The sequence below is a fragment of the Zalophus californianus genome, chromosome 6 (assembly GCF_009762305.2).
Source record: "Zalophus californianus isolate mZalCal1 chromosome 6, mZalCal1.pri.v2, whole genome shotgun sequence".
Taxonomy (NCBI): domain Eukaryota; kingdom Metazoa; phylum Chordata; class Mammalia; order Carnivora; family Otariidae; genus Zalophus; species Zalophus californianus.
The window spans coordinates 10,781,748-10,807,887 of record NC_045600.1 but is presented as its reverse complement, the minus strand read 5'-3'; the positions used below and the strand labels follow the sequence as shown (position 1 = coordinate 10,807,887).

The following is a 26,140-nucleotide window of genomic DNA, read 5'->3' as shown; positions in this document are numbered from 1 at the left end:
CATTATAAATAATAATTAAGTTTTTGACACAGGGTGAGGAAAAATGTTTCATTTTTTAAAAAAAGATTATTTGTTTGAGAGAGAGTGAGAGTAAGAGGGTAGGAGGGACAGATGGAGAGGGAGAGAGAATCTCAAGCAGACTCTGTGCTGAACGCAGAGCCTGAGGGCAGGGCTTGATCCCATGACCCCGATATCATGACCTGAGTCGAAACCAAGAGTCTGAGCCACTCAGGTGCCCCAGAAAGAATGTTTCATGTTTAAATCTTAATGCTTTTTTGTTTGGAGTGTTACCCTTTAAATATGAAGTGCCTTGAGTAATTGAGTCATTGTATGAGTAATTCAAATATATAATTTTTGGAAGTTCTATCTCATATCTCACTCTGGCTTAGAGGACCCTCAAAATGTCATTTATATTTCTTATATATTGTATTTCCAAAACACCCTTCATTTGGAGTCTAGTAAGTTGAAGTTTCCTCCTGAGGCTTTGGTCCTAGTTTCTAAGTTGGGAGGCAGTAAAGCAGGGGGCCTAAAATCATGTGCTTTGAGGTTAGAGGTCTGTGGGTTCATGTCTGAGCTCACCAGAAAATTGCCAGTTAGTGTTAACTGTCAACTTCCCTAAGATCAAGTTTCCTCATTTCTGAAGTGGGAATAACTATTCCTATAGTGCCTAACATGTCATGAGCGTTTGATGAGTTTGGTGTATGTCAGGTGCTTGCCTTGCATAGGGACGGGCATATTGTAAATGCTCAATAAAGAGCAATGCAAATCGCTATGATCTGCCATTTTCTTCTTGGATTCGAGTGTTTTGCTGGGAACCACTATGATCAGACTGCATTACTTCTTTTATTTCCAAATCTGTATCTTCATCTGTTCATGGAGAATGTTGGTAGCCAGCTCTTCCATGCTAAAAATGACATTTGGGACCCACAACTAGTGTTGTGTTGTGGGAAAGTGTCAAGAGTGAGGTGATACCCACCAGGGGGGTCTCAGGGACCCAGTGGTAGGGCTCCATTTTCTTTGAATTTTTGTGGGGAGGCAGCAAGTAGCATCTTGGTCCTTGTAGCCCATGGCATATCAAGGGTGGTGCACAGACCTTGTTCAACTAACTAAGTCCTTTGTTCACGGCTCTGAGCTAGACATTGTGAAAAACCACCCAGAAGCGTAAGGCATAGTGCTTGCTATGGAGCTTATGTCTCTTTGGAAGTATTAAGCATATTCACATAAATCATTAATTTACAATGTAAGGTAGTATGTGAAAAGTACAAAATAAATACTATAGGTAGTATTAATTCATCAGATGGAGAGAACTCTATGGATTGAAATGATCAGAGAAATCTTTGTGCCCCTTGAGCAAAGTATGGGTCTTAAAATATGGATAACGTTTTGATTGATAGGGTAAGTGGGGGGTGGCAATCTGGGAGGGCAAGCAGTTTACACAAAGGGACTCTCCAGGTCTGTTCATGGGGCAGTCAGGGGACTGCTCTGAACTGGGTTTGTGTGACAGACATATGGAGAAAGAGAAAGTGGCCTGGAACATCTGTACTGTCTTACTGGCCAGAACTGAGTCACACAGCCATCGCTAGCTCCATGGGGGTCTGAGGAAGTATCTTGCTTTGTGGTCTGTGCATTGGGGGATGGACAAGGAAGAAGGGTTGTTGATAGCAGTTGAGTAGCAACAACAGTGTCTGCCACAAGTAATAGGAGAGTGTTAGTCATGAAGTCGAAGGAAGAGAGTGTTTTGAAAAGGAGACAGGAGTCCGCAGCACTGAATGCTGCTGAAGGTCAAGTAAAAGGCAGACTGAAGTATGTCTGCTGAGTTGAATGACATAGAGGTCATCAGTGACTAAAGTGAAACCTGCTTCAGGGCTATGACAGGGTTGGATGACAGATTCGGGAAGATATAAAACAGGTGTCTAACTTGGTGGAGGTATCTTTTTTCCCCAAGTAAACATGAGCAAATGAAAGAAGCTTGCTGTTTCGTAGCTTCTAAGAATTCCTCAACGAGGTCGACTTGGTGCCTGAGTGATGAAAGACTCCCGTGCTAATCCATCAGTCTTTCATTTGCTATCTGTCTAAACTTGAGCAAGATAGGAAACTAAGCTAAGTAGGTTTCCTCACTGCAACATGGTGGTTATGAGATAATATGTGTAAGGCTTTTAGCACAATACCTGACACATAATGAACACTCAGTAAATGTTGCTATTAGGCATTTTTTCCCCCCCTGTGTAGTTCTTGATTACATTGATGTAAGTTTATATTATATAATTATTATTACTAGGGATTGTCCTTAATATTTCTTTTGTTAAAAAGATGAAGGATCTTAGTAAAAAGCTTGATAAAGTCAAGGGCTTACATGATTTTTGAAATGTATGAATACTATAAGGAAATAAGTCATTTTTAATTTTATTGACAATTTTTATTATTAAAAAATTTTATTATTGAAGTATAGCTGACATACAATTATATTAGTTTGAGGTGTATGAGTTAGTGATTTGACAATTCTGTACATTATTCAGTGCTCACCGTAATAAGTGTGGTCACCATCTGTCACATACAGTATTATTACCATATTATTGACTGTATTCTCTGTGCTGTACTTTTCATTTCTGTGACTTATTTATTTTATAACTGGAAGTTTCTGCCTCTTAATCCACTTCACCTGTTTTGCCCATCCTCCCACCCACCTTCCCTCTGCCAACCACTAGTTTGTTCTCTGTATTTATGAGTCTGTTTCTGTTTGTTCGTTTGTTTTGATTTTTAGATTCCACATGTAAATGAAATCATAAGGTATTTGTCTTTCCCTGTCTGACTTATTTCACTTAGTGTAATATCCTCTGGGTCTATCCATGTTGTCACAAATGGCCAGATTACATTCTTTTTTATGGCTGAGTAATGTTCCACTTTATATATGATATACCACCTTTTCTTTATCCATTCAGCTCTTGATGGACACGTAGACTGCTTCCATACTTTGGCTATTGTAAATACTGTTGCAATAAACATAGGGTTGCACATATCTTTTTGAATTAGTGTTTTTGTTTTCTTTGGGTAAATACCCATAGTGGAATTACTGGATTATATGGTATTTTTCTATTTTTAATTTTTTGAGGAAACTCCATATTGTTTTCCACAGGGGTTGTACCAATTTACATTCTTGCCGACAGTACAGAAGTGTTCCTTTTTCTCTACATTCTTTTTTTTTTAAAGATTTTATTCATTTATTTGTCAGAAAAAGAGAGAGAGAGCACAAGCAGGGGGAGTGGCAGGCAGGGGGAGAAGCAGACTCCCTGCTAAGCAAGGAGCCCGATGTGGGACTCGATCCCAGAACCCTGGGATCACAACCTGAGCCAAAGGCAGATGCTTAATCAGCTGAGCCACCCAGGCATCGCTTTCTCTACATTCAACACTTGTCATTTCCTGTCTTTTTGACATTAGCCATTCTGACTGATAAGAGGTCGTACGTATCTCACTGTGGTTTTGATTTGCATTTCCCTGATGATTAGTGCTGTTGAGCATCTTTTCATGTGTCTCTTGGCTGTTTGTATGTCTGTTCAGGTCCTGTGTCCATGTTTTAATCAGATTATTTGTTTTTTTTTTTTTTGGTGTTGAATTGTGTAAATTCTTTATATGTTCTGGATATTAACTCCTTATCAGATATATTACTTGCAAATATCTTCTCCTATTTGGTAGATTGCCTTTTTGTTTTGTTGATGGTTTCCTTTGCTGTGCAAAAAAAGCTTTTTATTTTGGTGTGGTCCCAATAGATTATTTTTGCTTTTGTTTTCTTCCCTGAGGAGACCTTTCCATAAATATGTGGCATAGGCCCATGTGCAAGAGATGACTGCTTATGTTTTCTTTTAAAAGTTTTATGGTTTTAGGTCTCACATTTAATCCATTTTGAGTTTATTCTTATGTACGGGTAAAGATAGTGGTCCAGTTTCATTCTTTCGGAAATAAGTCACTTCTAATTTGATGATTAGATAAAAAGTCTTACTAATATATTATTATATCTCAAAGGATATTTTATCTGATGTTTATAATTTGTGTTCAAATTATATTTTCTTCCTTACAGTGTATCATTGTCAATTATTGGAATGCCTCATGAAATATAAGCAAGAAGTCTGGAAAGTAAGTTTTGGGCCAAATTTAACTCATAGCCACAAACCCATTTTATATAATGGAGTGAAAATATTTTGCCTATTAAAACAGGTCGAATTTATTGATGTCTTTTTATTTTGATGTGGCAGGACCTGGAATTGTTTCCTTCCTGGTTAATTTATTATTTAAAGCAGAAATGATACTTGAAGAACACAGTGGCCTGACAGAAAAAGTAATTGGATAGCTCTTATTCTTAGAATTTAGCAAATACTATATTACATGGCAATTTTATTTCATTCGAAATGTTGCTCGAGAACCTGTCTTCTTTCAAATAGGAGATGTGGATTGTTAAGAAATGGGTTTTAGGAAAATATGTGAAAAATGCAGTGTTTGGCAAACTGGTTCATGCTATTCTAAAGTTCTCTTTTAACATTAACCTGGAGTAGAGAAGAATTTGTTAAAAGACAGTGTAGTTTGATCTTTACTTGGAAGGGAGGGGAGGTGCTTATTTACAGGACCCATAAATAAATAATAAAAAATGATATTTTAATATGATCTCATCTGAGAAGCACACCTGGATGATGAGATGCCGGGGGCGGGGTGGGGGGTGGGGAAGGAACCACTCAACGCTTCTATTGGATTTTACACTGCTTTGGTAATGTTGAATGAACGATTTTCATCTTTATTTGATGATGCTAAGTCAAAGTACGCTTCCTGCTTCCTCTAGGATCTTTTGTATGTAATAGCCTACGGGCCTTCACAGGTGAAACCTCCAGCTGTGCAAATGTTGTTCCATTACTGGCCCAATTTAAAGCCTCCTGGGGCAATAAGTGAATACAGGGGCTTGCAGTACACAGGTAAGGAGGAAATAACCCTGTCATGCCCCATTTTTATTTATCTTATGCCACATTTACCTTACCGATTTCTTATTTTTTTTAAAATCTGGCTGGATTTTTATTTATATGCCTTTAGATATTGTCATTAACCCTTTCTGAAACTGGGTGGTATAAAATACATGGATGAAAATTGATTTCAAGAGCCTCTATGACACCATAGCAAATTGCCCAAGTCTCAGTCTTGCTTGCGATACACCTGGACTGGGGTTCTAACTATTGCTAACCTTAATCAGACGTGTGAACAGTGGGTGTTGCTGCAGATTTGCCCACCATTTGGCAAAACCCCAACTGGCTAATTCTGCTTGGATAAGAAGACTTGCATATTTGACATTACCAGTTCATATGCTAAATAAAAATTAAGTGACCCTTCCTGTCTAGTTGGACAGGAAGAGTCAACAATCAGTGCATATTTGTATAACTAATAACTAAGAAATAGACATTGAATTCGAATGTAAAGGCTTACACGTACCAAAAAACAAACAAGTGTCAGGTCCTATGTGTTGTTTATGTTTACATATTGTAAAATCAAAGAGGGAACCTATGGCTGACGGAGTTTCTGATGCCCCTGACTACCCTCTCCCCCCATTTAGTTGTCTATATATTTTTATGAAAATAGGCGAGGGGGATATTTTGGCAAGGTTAGCTTTTATTTGAGTTATTGTGAGATTCTGCACTGATGCTCTGAGAATCTCCTTTCTTGGTATTGTCTTTCCAAAGGTGATTTGAGCTGGTTCAAAGGGGATTTAATTTAATTCAGGTGTCTGATTTATGTTCCTGATTAAAGCAAAATGTTAGAGATATTAACACCTGTTTTTTGGGCTTTATTGGTCTTTGGTGGGCTTATTCTAAATTCAGAACAAATAATATTGGCTTTACTGGTAGCAATAATGTTAATTAAAACAATGAAGGTAAATAGTACCTTTTTAACAAATGGAAATTGGTATCACTGGCATTTTAAATCATGGATAGTAGGGAATGCTTAAGTGTTGCTAAGTGGATAATTTGTAAAAGCAGGAAAAAAGTTGGAAGATTAATAACATAGATGAAATGACTGAAATATTCAACTTCTTCTCAGTAGATCCCTGAAATAAGCATTTACATGATATATGAATGGAGAACTGGTATCAAATGAAATTTACTTACTTGATAAATATTTGAAGAGTTTCTTTTATGAGCCAGGCCTATTTCTTGATGATGTAAGAACCAATTCAGAACCAGACCCCATGGAGCTTAATGCAATTTGGAGATGGAAATTGAGTCACTTACTCAACAAATATTTATGAACTGTCTACTATTAGCCAGGTGTTATTCTAGCCACTGAGTGGTAAAGCAATGAAAAAAAGCAGACCCAAATCACTAATATCTTGGCATGTACATTCCAGTTTTCTGGAAAAGACCAGGAAACCATTTTATAGTGTAGTAAGTACTAAGGTAGAACAAATACAGAGACCTGTGGAAATATGCAGCAGGGGCCTCTGAACTCCCATGATGGTGGGCAGGTTTGGGGAGGGTTAAGTTGTCAAGGAAGGTTTTCAAGTGAGTGACAGGTAAGCCGATACCTGAAAGATAATGCACACTCTGGATGTCAAAGGGAGAGTGAATCATGAGTGGATAAAATGTAGATTTGAGGCAGAAGGAATAGCATGGGTTCAGACTTGGAGGCCAGAGATAGCATGATCCCATTTAGGAACTGGAAAATGTTATGTGTAGCCAGACAATGGAGTGACAGGAGGAGAGCAGCTAGAGATAAGCAGAAAGCCTGGCAGGGCCTGTGAAGGAATTGGGAAACCACCGACAGGTTTTAAAGGGAGAAACCAACACAGTGAGATTTGTCTGTTCAGAATATCCCAGAAGCCTCGCAAACTGACAGTGGCTTCCGTTTACTCCTGTGACAGTACCCTCTGGGAAGAGCCAGCCGAACCTCTCTCCCCAGAATAGCTCAGTCTATGCCTACAAAGATCAGAGCGACTCTTTCTTCTTCTCTTGGCCTACCTGAACAAGATGTCTCTGTCTACTGGCATCCATCCTTCTGTCCATTCCTGTGATCATACCTCCACCCACTTCCATTCTTTCAACCGTGTGGCATTATGTCCTGCTACCTGCCAGGTACTGTCCAAGGTCCTGGGGAAGCAACTCTCTTGGAATCCCCATTTTAGTGGATCATGGCATTCTGTACAGGAAACAAGAGATCATTGGAAAAAAATCAATCGTTCTGGTCCATATATTACTATTTATCTAGCACTGGCTGTTTGTCAGACATTGTTCTAGTTGCTTCTATCTCAATATTTTAGCCTTTTCCCATCTGAACACAGTTATGGACCAAGCATCCTATTGGGTCTTATAGACATTTTCTCAGTCCTCAAAAAAAAAAAAAAATCTTGAGAGGTAGATTTTCTTGTTTTAATGTTGCAGGTGATGAGTGGGACACAGAATTTGAGTGACATCCCTAAATTCACACAGATAATAAAGGAACACAGCTTGAATTTGAACTTAGATTATCTTCATTGAAAAGCCATATTTTCCTGTTCTAACAGTATGACATCACTTCTGTCAATTCAGTTCTTTTGTTAAACTTTAGCTGGAGCATTAGAAATTTTCTACAATGTCTGCCACAGTGAAATATGCACTGAAGGGTATCATCAGTATTTAGATGTCACTCCAACTCTAAATATACATTATTCTTAATGATAAAAATTATATGGATACAGAATTTTATGGGCTTGGAAACTCAAAGATAAAATACTTTCTTAGGGACCAGCAACTTTTATATACTTTCTGAATGATTTATTTCTTTTTTAAAAAGTAAAATTAATTTTTTTAAAAGGAAACTTTACTTTTAGAAAAATTATAGAAATATATAATAAGGAAAAAAATATTGCTACCTAGAAATGACCAGTGTTAACATTTTGGTATATTTCTCTCTAGTTTTTTTGATGCATATTTTAAAACAAAAGGAGTTCATATTGTATATAATTATACAAGGTTTCCATCCCAAGCTTCTATTGTGACATTTTTAAAATACAGAAAAGTTTAAAGAATAATACTATGAACACACTTAATAGCCATGTAGATTTAATAATTGTTAGTAATTGACCATTAGTTTAACTGTACATGTATGTGTATATAAGTTATTTGTTGCTTTTTAAGCATAGTAACATAGGAATAATTAGAGCTTATATGAAGAAGATCAAACACTGAGGATTTGGTAATCTACAGTGTTTGCCTCTTTTGGGCTTATTGCTATTTATCAAGAACAAAAACTACTTCAGTTATTTTGGTCATTAAGTATGAGTCTTAAAGATGCAAAAATTACAGGAAGTTTCTTGGCAATGGAAATAGCCATTATGTTGTTCTATAAAGCTCTGCTTCTGTGGGGGGAGAAAGAAATTATTTAGCCTTTTTTTGGTGACTGTGTCTCAACTAGTAAATAATTTAGATCAGCACCAGTTGTTGTATAGTTTCTGTCTGAACTATGAACCAAAAGATGTGGCACAAGATACATTTCCAAGACAGTTTGTTGCAAACGTGGTAAAGAATAACTAAAGATAAGCACTACAAGGTTAGACTTTGGTCTAGGCTACCAGATACCTAACTTTATATTAGTACTGTTGGATTCTTGAGTTGTATACATGTGCCAGAAGTTCTACCTTTTATGTTGCAACTTCTCCATTATTGAGTTCTTGTTTATCTTTTTGTTATTTTATTTCCACAAGCTTTAAAAAGTGTTTTAAACCTTTTAAATTTGTACGTTATACGCATGTGGAAAAACACACAAATTACGGGGAACATCCTCCACCATGTTTACCACCATGATTACCTTCTCCTTCTATCCCAAAAGTAACCACTAAGTTGACTTCCAACATCAAAGATTAGTTTTGCCTATTGTTGAATTGTATATAAATGGAATCATATATTATTTATTTGTATGTTTGTGCGCACACACATGTGCATGTGCGTGCGTGCGTGTGTGTGTGTGTGTGTGTGTGTGTGTGTGATTTGTCTATGGGTTGAGCATAACTGTGTTTCATTCATTTTTATTGCTATATATATATTCTACAAAATGAATGTACCTCAGTGGATGTATTGATTTTACTATTAATAGATATTTGGGTTCCTGCGTTTTGGCTGTTACAAGTAATTCTGCTGTGAACATCCTTCTATGGATGTTCGTCCTTCTATGCACGCATGCGCACACCTCTGTTAGGTATATGCAGAGGGTGGAATTGTTGAATCAGAGGGTATGCATATATCTAATTTTTTTCATCTCCCCCTCCCCTGCATATATCTAATTTTGTTTGCAAACAGTTTTCCAAAAAGGGTTGTACTAATCTATACTCCCATTACCAGTATATGAGAGTTCTTTTTGTCTATATTCCACATTTTGGGCAATACTTTATTTTGTTTTCAGAATTTTAGCAATTTTCAAGGGATGTTGAAGTATCTTACTGTGGCTATAATTTGCATTTCCCTGATTACTAATGAAGTTGGGCAATTTTTCATGTATTTATTGGCTATTTGGGTATCTTTATATAGTCTTTGTCAATAACATATGTTGCAAAATATCTTTTCTTATTTTTTTTACTCTGTAAATGATGACTTTCGAAGAGCTGAAGTTCTTATTTTAATGTAATCACATTAGCAATCTTTTTCTTTATATCCTAAGAAAATCTTTCCCTATACCAAAGTTATGATATTATTCTTTGTTATCTTCTAGAATATTTGTTTTTTACCTTGTACATTTAGATGTATCTAAAATTAATTTTTCTGTATGGTGTGAGGTAAGGGTCAATATTTTTCTTCTATGGATAATCAGTAGACTCAACATCATTTATTGAAAAGATTTCCCTTTTCTTACTGCTAGTACCATTTTTGTCATAAATCAGGTGTCTATTTAAGGATGGTTCTCTTTCTGGATTCTTTACTTAGTTTAATTGGTATATTTTTCCTTTTCCCAAAACCACACTGTCTGAATTAATATAGTTTAATAATAAAACTTTATATCCTTCAGTGCGGGTCTTTCTACCTTGTTGTAATTGCTGTTCTCTTCATTGTCTCTCTCTGCTTTCTCTCTTCCTGTTCTTTCTCCTCCTCCTTATTTTCTTCTTCCTCTTTCATGATTATTCCTAGCTATTTGCTAAATTAAACACACAGAAACACACATCTAAACTATTAGAATTTTTATGGAGATTGCCTTGAATCTATAGATCAGTTTGGGGAACTGACATCATTATAGTATTGAATCTTCCAGTCCATGTGCTAGAAGTATATCTCATTTATTTAGGCTTTCTTTAGTTTCCTTCAGTGCTGCTTTATAGTTTTCTGTAGATGACTTGCCTATATCTCATGTAGTGTGTTCCTAGGTATTTATTTTTTGATGTTATTGTCAATGATGTATCTTTAATAAATTACTTATTCTAACTCTTCATTGCTAGTATGTAGACATGCAATTAATTCTTGTATATTGATCTTGTATCCAGCAACCTTGCTAAATCACTTTTTAATTCTAATAATTTATTTGAAGTTTAAAAAAAATTTCATGTGTGCAGTTATATTATTGCTGAATAATAGCAGTTTAATGTCTCCTCTTCAGTCCTTAAGTCTTTATGTCTATTGACTTAACTGCACTGGCTAAAACCTGCTGTGCTATGCTGAGTTTTAAGTTCCTTCATGGTTTCTTCTTTGACCCGTTTAGAAGGATGATGATTAATTTCTAAACATATGGGGATTTTCCTTGTGAAGTTTTGTATTGATTTATAGCTTGATGTCTCTGTGGCCAGACAACATACTTTGAATTATTTCATTCCTTTAACACTTTTTACACTTTTTTTAGGGTTGAGCCTGTGGTCATTTTTTAATGTTCTGTGTACTTAAAAAAAAAAAAACCTTTGTATTTGGCAGTTGTTTGATATTGTGTTCTATATATGTAAAATAAAATTTCTTAATTGTGTAGTTAAATCTTCTATATCTTTACGTATTTTTGTCTTTTTCTTCTCCTGGTTACTAAGAATAGAATTTAAACATCTCCTACTATGATTGTGGATTTGTGTATTCCTCCCTGTAGTTCTATCAGTATTTGCTGTATAAGTTTGAAGACTGCATACAAATTTAGAATGCAACATCTTTCTGGTGAATTGAAACCTTTACCATTATGAAATGCATGTTTTTATCTCTAGTAATGTTTATTTGTGTTAAAATCTACTTTGTCTTAGACTAATATAGATATGCCAGCTTTCATGAGTGTTTGCATAGTTTAACTGTCCACCCTTTTTTTTTCAACTATTTTATATTCTTATATTTTCATGTGTCTTGTAAGCAGCATGCAGTTCTATATTTTAAACTCAATTTTTATGATTTTTGCCTTTTATTTGGAGCACTTAGTTCATATCTGTCTGTCTGTCTATCTATCTATCTATCTAATTACTGGCATATTTGATTTTAAATCCACCATTTTTCTGTTTGCTTTTTATTTCTCCTGCCTCTTTTGTGTTTCCTTTTTTCTCTTTTTTGCCTCTTTTGCACTGAATGAGCATATTTAAGCATTCTGTCTTACTGAGTTACTCAGTCTTCTGTATTCTCTTAATCTTTACCCTAGAGATTATACCAGGCATTCTGGACTTATCAATGTCTAGTATAAAATAGTACTTTTAGCCTTTTCCTGTAAAATGATAGAAGACTTTAACATTTTTTTTGCCCCCTCCAAACTTCCATCTATACTTTTATGCTCTATTTTTTATAATTTTAAAACATGTAATTATTGTTCTTTGAAGTCATTATTCATTCAATTTTCTTTTTTCTGGTGCTTTTTTTCTTTTTATATTTCTAAGCTCCCATCTGGGCTTTATTTATTTTTTCCTTAATAATAACTTTTCTGTATTTCCTTTAGTGCCCTTCTGCTGGGGATAAATTTTCTCGGTGTTTGTTTGAAATATCTTTGTTTTGACTTGATTTTTTAAAGCTATTTTCTCAGTATATAGAATTCTATGACAGTGATTTTATTTTCACAGTTTGAAGGTATTTCATGATCTTTTCATTTTCATTGATTCTTTTGAGAAGTCAGCTATCATTGTTGCTCTTTTGAAAGTAAACTGCCTTTTTTTTTTTTTAAGATTTTATTTATTTATTTGACAGAGAGAGCGAGAGAGAGTGAGTGAGCACACAAGCAGGGGGAGCACCAGAGGGAGAGACAGAAGCGGGCTTTCCGCGGAGCAGGGAGCCCAATGTGGGGCTTGATCCCAGGACCCTGGGATCATGACCTGAGCCGAAGGCAGATGCTTAACTGACTGAGCCACCCAGGTGCCCCAAACTGCCTTTCTTTATTTAGAAAAATTTTCTTTTTTTCTACTTGGTTGAAATTTTAAAAAAATATCTTTTTCCAGTTTTATTGAGAAATAATTGATGTATCACTGTATAAGTTTAAGGCATACAGCATGATGATTTGATTTACATATATTGCGATTATCATGACAGCTTCAGCTAACATCCCGCATTTCATAATAGATACAATATAAAGAAAAGAAAGATGAAAAGAAAAAAATTTCTCCTTGTGATGAGAATGCTTAGGATTTACTTTCTTAACAACTTTCCTATATATCATATGGCTGTGTTAACTGTAGTCATCATGTTGTACATCACATCCCTAGTACTTATTTGTCTTATAACTGAAAATTTATACCTTTTGACCACCCTCCTCCAATTCCCCCTTCCTCCACCTTTCACCTCTGGTAACCACATCTGACTTCTTTTTCTGAGTTTTTTTTTTTTTTTTAAGTAAGATCATACAGTATTTGTCTTTCTCTGTCTGACCTATTTCATTTAGCATAATGCCTTCAAGGTCCATCCATGTTGTTGTAAATGATAGGATTTCCTCATTTTTCATGGCTAAATAATATTCCATTGTGTGTGCATATCACAACTTCTTTATTCATTCATCCATGATGTACACTTAAGTTGTTTCCATGTCTTGCCTATTGTAAATAATGCTGCAATAAACATGGGGGATGCAGCTATCTTTTTGAGTTAGTGCTTTCATTTCCTTTGGATATATTCCCAGAGGTGGAATTGCTGGATCATATGGTAGTTTTATTTTAATTTTTCAAGGTTACTACATATTGTTTTCCTTAATGGCTGTACCAATTTACAGTCCCCCCAACACTGTACAAGGAATCCCTTTTCTCCACATCCATCCTAGTGTTTGTTATCTCTTGTCTGTTTGATCATGGCCATTCTAACAGGTGTGAGATGAGATAATTTGCATTTCCCCAACGACTAGCGATGTTGAACAAATTTTCCTGTGCCTGTTGGCCTTTTGTATATCTGCTTTTAAAAAATGTCCATTCAGCTATTCAAGTCCTTTGCCCGTTTTAAAAATTGGGTTATTTGTGTTTTTGCTAATGAGTTCTATGAACTCTTTATATATTTTATATAATATATATATAATATATATAAGATATATATATTATATATATATATCAGATATATGGTTTGTAAGTAAATACTTTTTCCATTCTGTACGTTGTTTTCTCGCTTTGTTGTTTCTTTTGCCATACAGAAGCTTTTTAGTTTGATGTAGTCCCACTTGTTTATTTTTGATTTTGTTGTTTATGCTTTAGGTGTTGTATCCAAAAACATCATTACCAAGACCCATGTTAAGGAGTTTATTCCTGCGTCTTCTAATAAGAGTTTCATGGTTTCAGGTCTTACATTTAAGTCCTTAATAAATTTTGAGTTAATTTTTTGTGAGTGGTATAAGATAGTGGTTCAGTTTCATTCTTTTATATGTGAATATCAAATTATACCAGCACCATTTATTGAAGAAACTGTCTTTTATCCATTGAAGTATTATTGACCCCTTGTGAAATATTTACTTGGCTATATATACTTCAGTTTATTTCTTGGCTTTTGATTCTGTTTCATTGGTCTATTTGTCTGTTTCTATGCAATACCATACTGTTTTGTGTACTATAGTACACAAAAAAAACACAGCTTTATAGTATAGTTTGAAATCAGGACGTGTGATGCCTTCTGTTTTGTTCTCCTTTCTTAGGATTTCTTTGGTTATTTGGGGTCTTTTATGGTTCCATATACATTTTAGGACTGTTTTTTCTACTTCTGTAGAAAATGCCATTGAAATCTTGATAGGGGTTGCATTGAATCTATAGGTGGCTTTTGGTAGTATTGACATTTTAATAATATTAATTCTTCTACTCTATGAACATGCAATACCTTTCTATTTATTTGTGTCTTTGATTTCTTTCATTAATGTCTTGCAGTTTTCTGGATAGAGATTTTTCACCTCTCTGGTTAAATTTATTCCTAAGTATTTTATTGTTTTTGATGCTATTGTAGATGGGATCAATGTTTTTATTTCTTTTTCAGAAAATTCATTGTTAGTGTATAGAAATAATACTGATTGTTGTATGTTAATTTTGCATCCTGCAATTTTATTGAATCATTGATTAGATCTAACAGATTTTTGGTTACATCTTTAGGATTTTCTATATAATATCATGTTATCTGCAAATAGAGATAATTTTACCTCTTCCTTTCCAGTTCTGATACCTTTTATTTCTTTTTCTTGCCTGATTGCTCTAGCTAGGACTTCCAGTACTGAGTTTAATAGGAGTGGTGAGAATGGCCACTCTTGTCTTGTTCCTGATCTTAGAGGAAAGGTTTTCAACCTTTGATTATTGAGTATGTGGTTAACTATAGGCTTGTCATATATGGCCTTTAGTATGTTGAGATCTGTTCCTTGTATGCCTTGTTTGAGTTTTTATCATAAATAGATGTTGAATTTTGTCAAGAACTTTTTCTGTGCCTATTGAAATGAATATGTGATTTTTTTCTTTCATTCTATTAATGTGATATATTACATTAATTGATTTGCATATGCTGAGTGATCCTTGTATCCCAGGGACAAATCCCAATCGATCATGGAAAATAATACTTTTATGTGCTGCTGAATTTGGTTTGCTAGTATTTTACTGAGAATTTTTGCATCTATGTTAATCAAGGATATTGGCCTGTAGTTTTCTTTTCTAATAGTGTCTTTTTCTGGTTTTGGTATCAGGATAATGCTGGCATCATAAAATGAGTTTGGGAGTGTTCCAACCTCTCTGATTTTTTGGAAGTGTTTGAGAAGGATTGGTGTTTTCTTTTTTAAGTGTTCGGTAAAAGTCATCAATGAAGCTATTTGGTTCTGGGCTTTTGTTCATGGGGAGGTTTTTGATTACTGATTCAATCTCCTTACTAGTAATCAGTCTATTCAGATTTTCTATTTCTTTCTGATTGAGTCTTGGTAAGTTGTATGTTTCTAAAAATTAATTCCATTTCTTCTAGTTTGTCCAGTTTGTTGGCATATGGTTGTTCACAGTAGCCTCTTATGCTCCTTTTTATTTCTGTGGTATCAGTTGTAATGTCTCCTTTTTCACTTATAATTTTGTTGATTTGGGTCTTCCCTCTTTTTTCCTTTGGTTAGTATAGCTAAGGATTTGCCAGTTTTGTTTATCTTTTCAAAGAAGCAATTCTTAGTTTGGTTAATCTTTTTTATTATTTTTCTGTTCTTTATTTCACTTATTCTGCTCTACTCTTAATTATTTCCTTTCTTTTGCTGACTTTGGGCTCATTTTGTTCTTTTTAGTTCCTTATGGTGTGAAGTTAGGTTGTTTATTTGGGATTTTTCTTGCTTCTTAATGTAGTCATTTATTGCTATGATTTTCCCTCCTTGAACTGCTTTTACCACATCCCATAGGTATGTTTCCATTTTTGTTTGTCTCAGGAAACTTTTTTATTTCCTCTTCAATTTCTTCTGTGATCCATTGATTGTTCAAGAGAGTGTTGTTTAATTTCTATGTGTTTGTGAATTTTCCACTTTTCTTCTTTTTATTGACTTCTAGTTTTGTGCCATTGTGGTTAGAGGAGATATGTGGTATGATTTCAGTCTTCTTGAATTTGCTAAGACTTGTTTTGTGGTCTATCTATGTATGTGTGCCCTATATATATATGGTCTATCTTAGAAAATGTTCCACGTGTGCTTGAGAAGAATGTGTATTATACTGTTGTTGGATAGAATGTTCTGTGTATGTTTATCATGTCCATTTGGTCTGTAGCGTTCAAATCTGCTGTTCCTTTATTGATTCTGTCTGGGTGATCTATCCATTGGTGAGAGTAGGTTTTCTTTATTTTTTGATTTTTCAGCAGCTTTACTATCTAGTTGTGGTATTATTATGTTTGTCTTTTTGGGGGATTCATAGGACTTCATGGCTTGGTGTCTCTTGAGTTTTGGGAAATTGTCAGGCATTATCTCTCTTTTGTTAGTGATAATAGTACTTTATTAAGGCATATTTTATATATAGCAAGATGCACAAGTATCAAGTATATGGCTGGATCAATTTTGACAAATGTATAATGCTCATTTAATCATCACCCAGATAAAGATGTTAGCATGTTTCCATCACCCCCAGAAAGTAACAGCATGACTCTTTCTAATCAGTGCCCTCTCTTCCACCTTGATGTAGTCTTTGCTCCTGTTTATATATATTTCCTATATTCATATAATTCAGGGATTCATATAAGTGGAGATCAAAGTATGTTTGTGTCTGATCAAAGATTTCGTGTCTGACTTCTTCACTCACAGACTGTTGCTCAGATTAATCTACGTCGTTGAGGATATTAGTAGTTCTTTTAATTGCTAAGTAAGTATTCCACTCCATGAATATACCAGTTTTTATTTTTCAACTCTGATATTCATGTACATTGGGTTTGTTTCAAGTTTATGGCCAATATATATGAAGCTGCTATGAACATTTTATACAAACCTTGTGTGGGCATATGCAGTCATTTCTCTTGGGTATATACCTAGAAGTATAATTGGTGGGTCATAGGGTTTATAAGAAAATTCTAAATAGCTCTGTAAAGTGTTTATGCCATTTTACATTTCATCCAATAATGTATGAAAGTTTCAGTTGCTGTACACCCTTGCTAACACTTGCAACTCTCAGTGTTTTGAATTTTAGCTATTCTGGTGGGTGTGTAACTCATTGTAGTTTTAATTTGCATTTCCTGGATGACTGATGTTGAGTATCTCTTCAAATTTTTGTTGGTCATTCAGATATCTTATTTTATGAAGTACCTGATGAAATCTTTCACATAAGCATTAATTAGATTGTTTGCCTTTTTTAAAAAATTTAAATTCAATTACCCAACATATAGTACATCATTAGTTTTTGGTGTAGTGTTCAATGATTCATTAATTGCATATAACACCCAGTGCTCATCAAATTGTGCCCTCCTTCATGGCCATCACCCAATTACCCCATCCCCCCATCTCCCTCCCTTCTGCAACCCTTAGTTTGTTTCCTAGAGTCAAGAGTCTCTCATGGTTTGTCTCCCTCTCTGATTTCTTCCCTCAGTTTTCCCTCCCTTCCCCTATGGTCCTCTGCACTATTTCTTATATTCCACATATGAGTGAAACCAAATGACAATTGTCTTTCTCTGATTGACTTATTTCACTTAGTATAATACCCTCCAGTTCCATCCATGTCGATGTAAATGGTAGGTATTCATCCTTTCTGATGACTGAGTAATATTCCATTGTATATATGAACCACATCTTTATCCATTCATCTGTTGAAGGACATCTTGGCTTCTTCCACACTTTGGCTATTATGGACATTGCTTCTATGAACATTGGGGTGCATGTGCCCCTTATTTTCACTACATCTGTATCTTTGGGGTAAATACTCAGTAGTGCAATTGCTGGGTCACAGATAACTGCATTTTAAACTTCTTGATTATTGTTTTACAGTTGTTTTTATGTAGTCTGGTAGGAGTCATTTGTTAGATTTATATATTGCAAATATTTTCTTTCAATATAGGATTGCTGTTTTACTTTACTAACAGTCTTTTGATGAGCATGAGTTTTTAATTTTGATAAACTAAAATTTATTATTTTTTCATTTATGGTTAGTGCCTTTTATGTCCTAAGAAATATTTGCCTTCTCCAAAATAGTCTTCCTTGTTTTCTTTTGGAAGCTTTATAGTTTAGCTCACACATTTAAGTGTTTAATTTAATTTTTGTGTGTGGTAGGTATGGCTCATTTATTTCTTTATGGTTTGTTCCAGCACCCTTTGTTGAAAAGTTTATCCTCTGACTTGTATTGGCCTCTTGGTCAAATATATGTGAGCATATTTCTGGACTGTATTTTGTTTCATTGATCTGAATACCAGTACAAATATCTTAAATACTTTGGCTTTATAGTCTTAAAGCCAGATAGTACAAGTCTGACTGTTTTTCTTTGCCTAGTTTAGGTCTAATGCATTTCCATATAAACTCAGTATCAGGCTTCATTTCTACAAAAATAATTCTGCTGGGATTTGATCTGGATTGTGTTAAATCTATGGTTCCATTTGGAAATGATTGATATTGTAAAAATATTGTTTTCTAATCCATGAACATGATATATCTCTTCATTATATAGGTCTTTTAAAATTTCTCTCAACAGTGTTCTGTTGTTTTCAATATAGCATTTTTGTATTTCTTTTGTTAAATTGGTTCATAGATATTTGATTTTTTTTGATGCTCTTGTAAATGGCATTGTTTAAAAATTTAATTTCCAATTGTTTATTGATAGTATGCAGATATTCAGTTGGTTTTTGCATATCCATGTTTAGCCCATGATTTTGCTAAATTCAGTTAGTACTAGTAGTTGGTTAATTCCTTGGATTTTCTATATAAACAATGGTGTCATCTGTAGATAAAGACAAATTGCTACTTTCTTTCCAATTTTTATACCTTTGTTGTTGTTTGTTTACTTGTTTGTTTCATTGCCTAGGACTTTCAGAACAATGCTGAATAGAAGTGGTGTAAGAATGGCCACCACTGCGTTGTTCCTGACTTTAGGGAATATTTCACCATTAAGTGGTCTTTAGCTTTAGGATTTTGCAGATATCCTTTATGGTCAGTTTGAGGACGTTTTGGTTTCATTTCCAATTGACTGAGAGCTTTTATCCTGAATAGATGTTAAACTTTTTCAAATACTTGGATAAAATAACAACAGATGAGAAAACAATAAAAGTTATGTATTTCATTGTTTTCTGCCCTTATCTTTACTATTTTCCTCCTTTTCTTTTCTTGAGTTTAATTTTCGCTCCTTTTCCCCCTAGGTTCTTGAAGTGAAGGCTTAGATTGTTGACGTTCAGCACTAAAATTTTTTCTAATTATCCATTTTTTTTCCTTCAGATTTTTATTTTAATTCTAGTTAGTTAACATATAGTGTAATATTGGCTTCAGGAGTAGAATTTAGTGATACATCACTTACATATAACACCTAGTGCTCATCATAACAAGTGCCCTCCTTAATGCCCGTCACCCATTTGGCCCATCCCCACCCACCTCCCTCCGTGAACCCTCAGCTTGTTCTCTATCATTAAGAGTCTTATGGTTTGCTTCCCTCTCTCTCTTTTTTCCTCCCCATATGTTCATCTGTTTTGTTTCTTAAATTCCACATATGAGTGAAATTGTATGGTATTTGTCTTTCTCTGACTTATTTTGCTTAGCATAATAAACTCTAGCTCCATCCATGTCATTGCAAATGGCAAGATTTCATTCATTTTGATGGCTGAGTAATATTCCACACGCACACCACACCACAACTTCTTTATCCATTCATCTGTTGATGGACATTGGGACTCTTTCCATAAATTGGCTATTGTTGATAGTGCTGCTATAAACATTGGAGTGCCCCCCTTTGAATCTGTATTTTTATATCCTTTGGGTAAATATCTAGTAGTGTATTTGCTGAATCATAGGGTAGTATTATTTTTAACTTTTTGTGGAACCTCCATACTGTTTCCTAGAGTGGCTGCACCAGTTTGCATTCCCACCAACAGTGTAAGAGGGTTCCCCTTTCTCCACATCCTCGCTAACATCTGTCATTTCCTGTGTTGATAATTATAACCATTCTGACCAGTGTGAGGTGGTATCTCATTGTGGTTTAGATTTGTGTTTCCCTGATGATGAGTGATGTTGAGCATCTTTTCATGTCTGTTAGCCATCTGGATGTCTTTTTTGGAAAAATGTCTATTCATGTCTTCTTCCCATTTCTTAACTGGATTATTTGGTTTTGGGGTGTTGAGTTTGATAAATTCTTTATAGATTTTGGATACTAACCATTTATCAGATACATCATTTGCAAATATCTTCTCCCTTTCCATCAGTTGCCTTTTAGTTTTGTTGATTGTTTCCTTCCCTGTGCAGAAGCTTTTTATCTTGATGAAGTCCAATAGTTCGTTTTTGCTTTTGTTTCCCTTGCCGCTGGAGACCTGTCTAGCAAGATGTTGCTAGGGCCAAGTTCAGAGAGGTTGCTGCCTGTGTTCTCCAGGATTTTGACCGTTTCCTGTTTCACATTTAGGTCTTCCATCCATTTGGATTTTATTTTTGTCTTGGTGTAAGAAAGTGGTCCAGTTTCATTCTACTACATGTTGCCGTCCAGTTTTCCCAACACCATTTGTTGAAGAGACCGTCTTTTTTCCATTGGATATTCTTTCCTGCTTTGTTGAGGATTAGTTGACCATATAGCTGTGGGTCCATTCATGGGTTTTCTGTTCTGTTCCATTGATCTGTGTGTCTGTTTTTGTGCCAGTACTATACTGTCTTGATGACTACAGCTTTGTAACATAGCTTGAAGTCTGGAATCATGATGCCTCCAGCTTTACTATTCTTTTTCAAAATTACTTTGGCTATTCAGGGTCTTTTCTGGTTCCATACAAATCTTGGGATTGTTTGTTCTAGCTCTGTGAAAAACGCTGGTGGTAATTATCTATTTAAGGTTACCAGTTTCCCTCTAAGTTCTACATTAGCTGTATCCCATGAATTTTGATTTGTTGGGTTTTCACTCTCATTCATTTAAAAATATTAAAAATTTTTTAGTGCTAGATCTTCTTTTGCCTGTGTTATTTAGGAGAATGTTGTTTAATTTCCAAATATTTGGGTTCTAGTAATTTTTTGTTTTGATTTCTACTGTAATTCATTGTAATCAGTGAATTTTTTTAATACTTTAAGGATGTCATACCATTTTTTTCTGATAATGAAATAAATTATCAGACAGAAATTTGACATCATTCTTGTAATTTTATCCCTAAATGTAATATGATATTTTTTCTCTGCCTCTTTTAAAGATTTTCTCCTTATCTTTGGTATTTAGTAGTAGTAATGTAGTTTCATTATGATCTGCTTAAGTGTAGTGGTCTTTGTATTTATTCTGCTTCAGGTTTGTCAAGCTTCTTGAATTTGTGGTTTCATGTTCGTCGTCAATGTTGGGAAAATGTTGGGTGTTATCCTTTCCAGGTATTTATTCTGCCCCTTTCTTTTTCTCCTCTCCTCTTGGGATTTAAAAAAAATATTTGTTATTGTTTCAGAGGTCTCAGGTACTCATCCCCCACCTATGTATTTTGGAAAAAAAAAAAAAGTTTATCTGTGCTTTAGTTAGGTTTATATTAACCGGTCTTTAAGTTTACTAATCCTTTCTTCTGCTGTGTCCAGTATTTTTTATTTTATTTTTTGTATTTATTTTATTCATATGATTTTATATTATTTTTTATATTTATTTATTTTTAGTTTATTTTATTATTTGTCCAGTCTATTTAATTATATATATGTATATTTTTGTTTGTTTGTTTGTTTGTTTTTGTTTTTCATATCCCTCTTTCTGGAACTCCAGTGACACATATGGTAGACCTTTCTTCCGTGTATCCTATGAATAATTTTTGTATTCTCCTCCCCCATTTCATCTTTCTGTGCTTCATGCTGAATCTTTTTTCCAAATTATCTTCCTTTTCACTAATTCTCTAACCTCCCAATTGTATTCTTTAGTTTTGTTAATTGTATTTTTAAGCTCTAGAATTCCATTTAGTGCTTTAAAAAAGAAATCCCAATTCCTTTATGATATCTTCTAACTTGTATTTTACTTTATAGAACATATTAGGCATAGTTATTTTAAAGTTTCTTTCTGTTAATTCAATTTTCTGAATCTCTGGAAATTCTGATTTTACTGTCATTTCTTTTGTTTACTTGTCTTGTATGTATATATATTTTTAATTGTGTGCAAAACAATACATAGAAAAACTGTAGAGCTAATTTGAAGGTTAGAATGTTATATTTCTTTAGATAGGGTTTGCTTTTGCCTCTGGAAATTTTGAGACTATGGACGTTAGTAATCCACCTCACCTTAATGCACCTCAAAAAAAAAAAAAAAAGACGTATGGTACATTCTTGAGATGATTTGAGGCTGGTCTCAGTCCCTTTGAGGGTTGGTTTGATTCTGGTTCCCTTTACTCTATGGTATGGCCTTTTGGGACCTCTGCCCACAATCTAGGGAGATTTTTAGGTCTCCCATTCCTTGATTGTCCCCAAATTTCAATTTTTGTTCTCCTACTTCAAAGAGTTTGTTGAAGTCTGCTCATCTTGTGGAATTGACAGATAGAGAAATAGGCAAAGGAGGAAGCGTGGCCTTAAATGCCAATTTCACCTTTTGATGATTTTTTTTTTTTTTTTGGATCATGGCCCCATAATTCTCCCATTCTGTTCTCTGTTTTTGTTTGTTTGTTTGGTTTTGCTTTTAATCTTGTCCAGTTTTCTAATTGTTCTCAGTAAGACAATCAGCTTAAATTAATTTTTCTGTCATTTTTTGGGAAATGGAACCTAAAGTCATTCTGTAATATTTTCAAGAGTGGAATGTCAGTCATATATATTTTTTGAGTTCAGCTATATAAGAATATCTTTCTATTTCTTCACACATGAAACAAAACTTCTTCAGTGTGAAAAATATGTAAATATTGCTTTATTGTCTTCTGGCATTTAGAATTATAGAAGACAAATCTTAGACCAGTGTGATTTGTCTATTATAGAAATACTTTTGGTTGCTCTTAATTCTTGGAGATTTACTTATTAAAAAAACTTTTCTTAAATATATATATTTTTAAGGATTTATTTATTTATTTGAGAGAGAGAGAAAGAGAGAGAGAATGACCAGAAGGGGCAGAAGGAGTGGGAGAGAGAATCTCAAGCCGACTTCACGCTAAGGAAGGAGCCCAACTCAGGGCCCGATCTTATGGCCCTGAGATCATGACCTGAGCTGAAGCCAAGCATTGAAGGCTCAATCGACTGCACCACCCAGGTGCCCCTTTCTTAAATATTTTTTATATATGAGTATCTTTTTTTACTTTTGCCTATGTTAAGAGTGTTTTCAGTCTGGAAATTCAGGTCCTTTTTCAATCTTTTAAAGGAAATTTCTCATTAATGAAATTTTAAATTATTGCTTTCTTCAAATTGTTTTGGTATGTTCCTCAGGAATATCTACAATTCATAGGTCAGATTTTCATTTTCTGTGCTATGTAGCTATTCTAACCACTATTTTCCATATTTTTATCTTCTATCTTCCTTGCTTCTCAGTTTGGTTTACTGTATAACTTACTTGACTTTTCCCCCAAATCAGCTCTATTTATTGCTTTGAATTAGGGTTTCTAATTTTTCTTTTATTTTTACTTTAATTATACTTACCATATCTCTCGTCCAAATTCATTTTTATCTCATTCTGTTAGCTTCCCATCTCACCATGAATTTCTGTGACTTTCTACTCCTGTTTTTATAGAGGCCATGTGTTCTCATATCAAGTTGCAGATGCTATAATACCTTTCTAAAATATTTTGATTCCTAGACTAGATAGTTTTTGGACATGTTTTCTCTCAGGCATCAGTATGATATTCTTTCCTTTGAAGTATCTATTTGGTTGGCCCTTTGTTTTTTTCTTTTTAAAATCAATTTTGCTGGTCCTCTCAGTGGCCAAATGAGTCTGGACCATGCCCCATGGTGATGCTGTCCTGGACCATGTAGCAGCCAGGTGAGTCTGAACCAGGATTGAAGTCCCATCATTGGGGACCATCTTGTATCTGGCTTCCGTCTCTTCATCCTGAGGGTGCAGAGGTCTGAGCCAGGCCAGGAGTATTGGGCCTCTTTGACCAGATGCACATGTGTGTTCACCTAAGGGAACCTCATCTGTGTGAATGAGGAGGCTGTGGCCAGGCGACTGGGCCACTGGCCACGCCTGCAGTATCAATTAGATTGTTGTGTGGCCTGATTGCTATGTTCATTCCTTATATGTACAAAGACTTGAGCCCGGCTGCATGGATTCCATCCTGCCTCCAGCATGACCTTGTCAAGTTACTTAAGCATTCTGTGCTGGATCTGTGACCTTTGAGGATATGGCCATGGACAACTCTGGAAGAGTGGCAGCAGCTTGATTCTGCTTAGAGGACTGTCTTCAGGGACATGATGCTAGAAAAAATAGGAACCACACATCAGTGGGATGCCCTGTTTCCATGTCAGATGTGATCTTCAAATTGGAGCCAGGAGAAGAACTGTGGATGATGGCAGAAGGAACACCACCTCCAGGCTAGTCTAGGAGATGACTGGGGAATTGATAATCAAATAGGAATACACCAAGTATATAAGGAGAGACTTCTGAATCAAGTGAACTGCATCTATGATAAAACACCTACTGAGCAGAAAGGCTATGAATACGAAGGTTTTGCAAACATATTTCATCTCATCTCATTTGCAAAGATATTTTATCCCATCAAGACAAAAAACTCCATAAGCATGTCTTGGGTGGAAGGAGTTTAAAAGATAACTTAGATTTACTTAGTTTAGAAGAAAGAACCTTTATGAACTTAGTGGAGATGAAAAATCATTCAGTTATAATTAATTTCAAATGAAGCATGACAAAATTCATACAGGTAAGAAAACCTATGAATGTGGGAACATGTTTAGTCGGAAGTCATACCTGATTGGACACCAGAATGTCCATCCGGGAGTCAGAATATAATGAGTGTGGGAAAGTCCTTACTGATCAGTCACCTTTACTAGACACATGAGATCTCATTCAGGTAAGAGACACTATGAATGCAAATTCTGCCAGAAAGCCTTTAGTAGAAAAATGTACCTCATTATACACCAGAGAATTCAAACTAGAGAGAAACTATGAAAGTGGAAATGCCTTCAATAGTAGTTTTTATCTTAATCAGCATGAGAAAAGTACGTACTGGTAAGAAAACCTATAAATATTATGAATGTGGGAAGCTATCCAGTCTGTGGTGGGTTGTTACAGCAGCCCTGACAGACTAAGACATCATTACTGCATATAAACTTCAAATCATAAATTACTCTGAAATTTTTTTCTCTTCTGAACTTGTGTCAGAATTCCTTTGTGTTGAAAATGACACAACATTTAAAACTGATTTAACAAAAGGAAGTTTATTGGTACATATCACGGGAAAGTCCAATATAGCTACTTAAAAGGAAGAAAAAGAGATAATTTGACATCTTGTGAAAAGACTCAATATTGAGTCTTCTGATCTATGACCATGGAGTATCTAACCATTTATTTAGGCCTTGTTTAATTTCTCTCAGCAATGTTTGCTAGTTTTCAGTGTATAGGTCTTATAGGTATTTTGTTAAAGGTATTTGTAAATACTTTATGGGTTTGGATGCTATTGTAAACAGTATTTAAAAATTTAATATTCTACTTGTTTATTGCCATTACATAAAAATGTAATTAATTTTTAAAAATTATTTTATTATGTTATGTTAATCACTATACATTACATCATTAGTTTTTGATGTAGTGTTCCATGATTCATTGTTTGTGTATAACACCCAGTGCTCCATTCAGTACATGCCCTCTTTAATACCCATCACCAGGCTGACCCATCCTCCCACCCCCTCCCCTCTAGAACCCTCAGTTTGTTTCTCAGAGTCCATAGTCTTTCATGGTTCCTCTCCCCCTCCGATTCCCCCCTTCATTTCTCCCTTCCTACTATCTTCTTCTTTTTTTTTTTTTAACATATAATGTATTATTTGTTTCAGAGGTACAGGTCTGTGATTCAACAGTCTTACACAATTCACAGTGCTCACCATGTGCTATGGTGAGTGCTGAAAATGTAATTGATTTTTGTATTTTGACTTTATATCCAGTGACCTTGCTAAACTCACTTATTAGTTTTTGTAGCTTATTTGTAAGTTTCTTAAGATATTCTGTGTACATGATTATACTATCTTGCAAATAAATATAATTAAAATTTTTTCTTCTTCCTTA

General features: G+C 34.7%; 1 protein-coding gene across 2 annotated transcripts in view; it reads left to right on the top strand.

Annotated features, from left to right (window-relative positions):
- Positions 1-26,140, top strand: part of UNC79 (unc-79 homolog, NALCN channel complex subunit) — a 194,234-nt gene that overhangs the window by 10,347 nt on the left and 157,747 nt on the right. For both annotated transcript variants that reach the window (XM_035728283.1, XM_035728282.1), the window contains exons 3-4: positions 4,073-4,128; positions 4,826-4,955. In XM_035728283.1, coding sequence (XP_035584176.1) covers positions 4,073-4,128; positions 4,826-4,955 — 186 coding nt within the window. The remainder of the gene's footprint in view (positions 1-4,072; positions 4,129-4,825; positions 4,956-26,140) is intronic.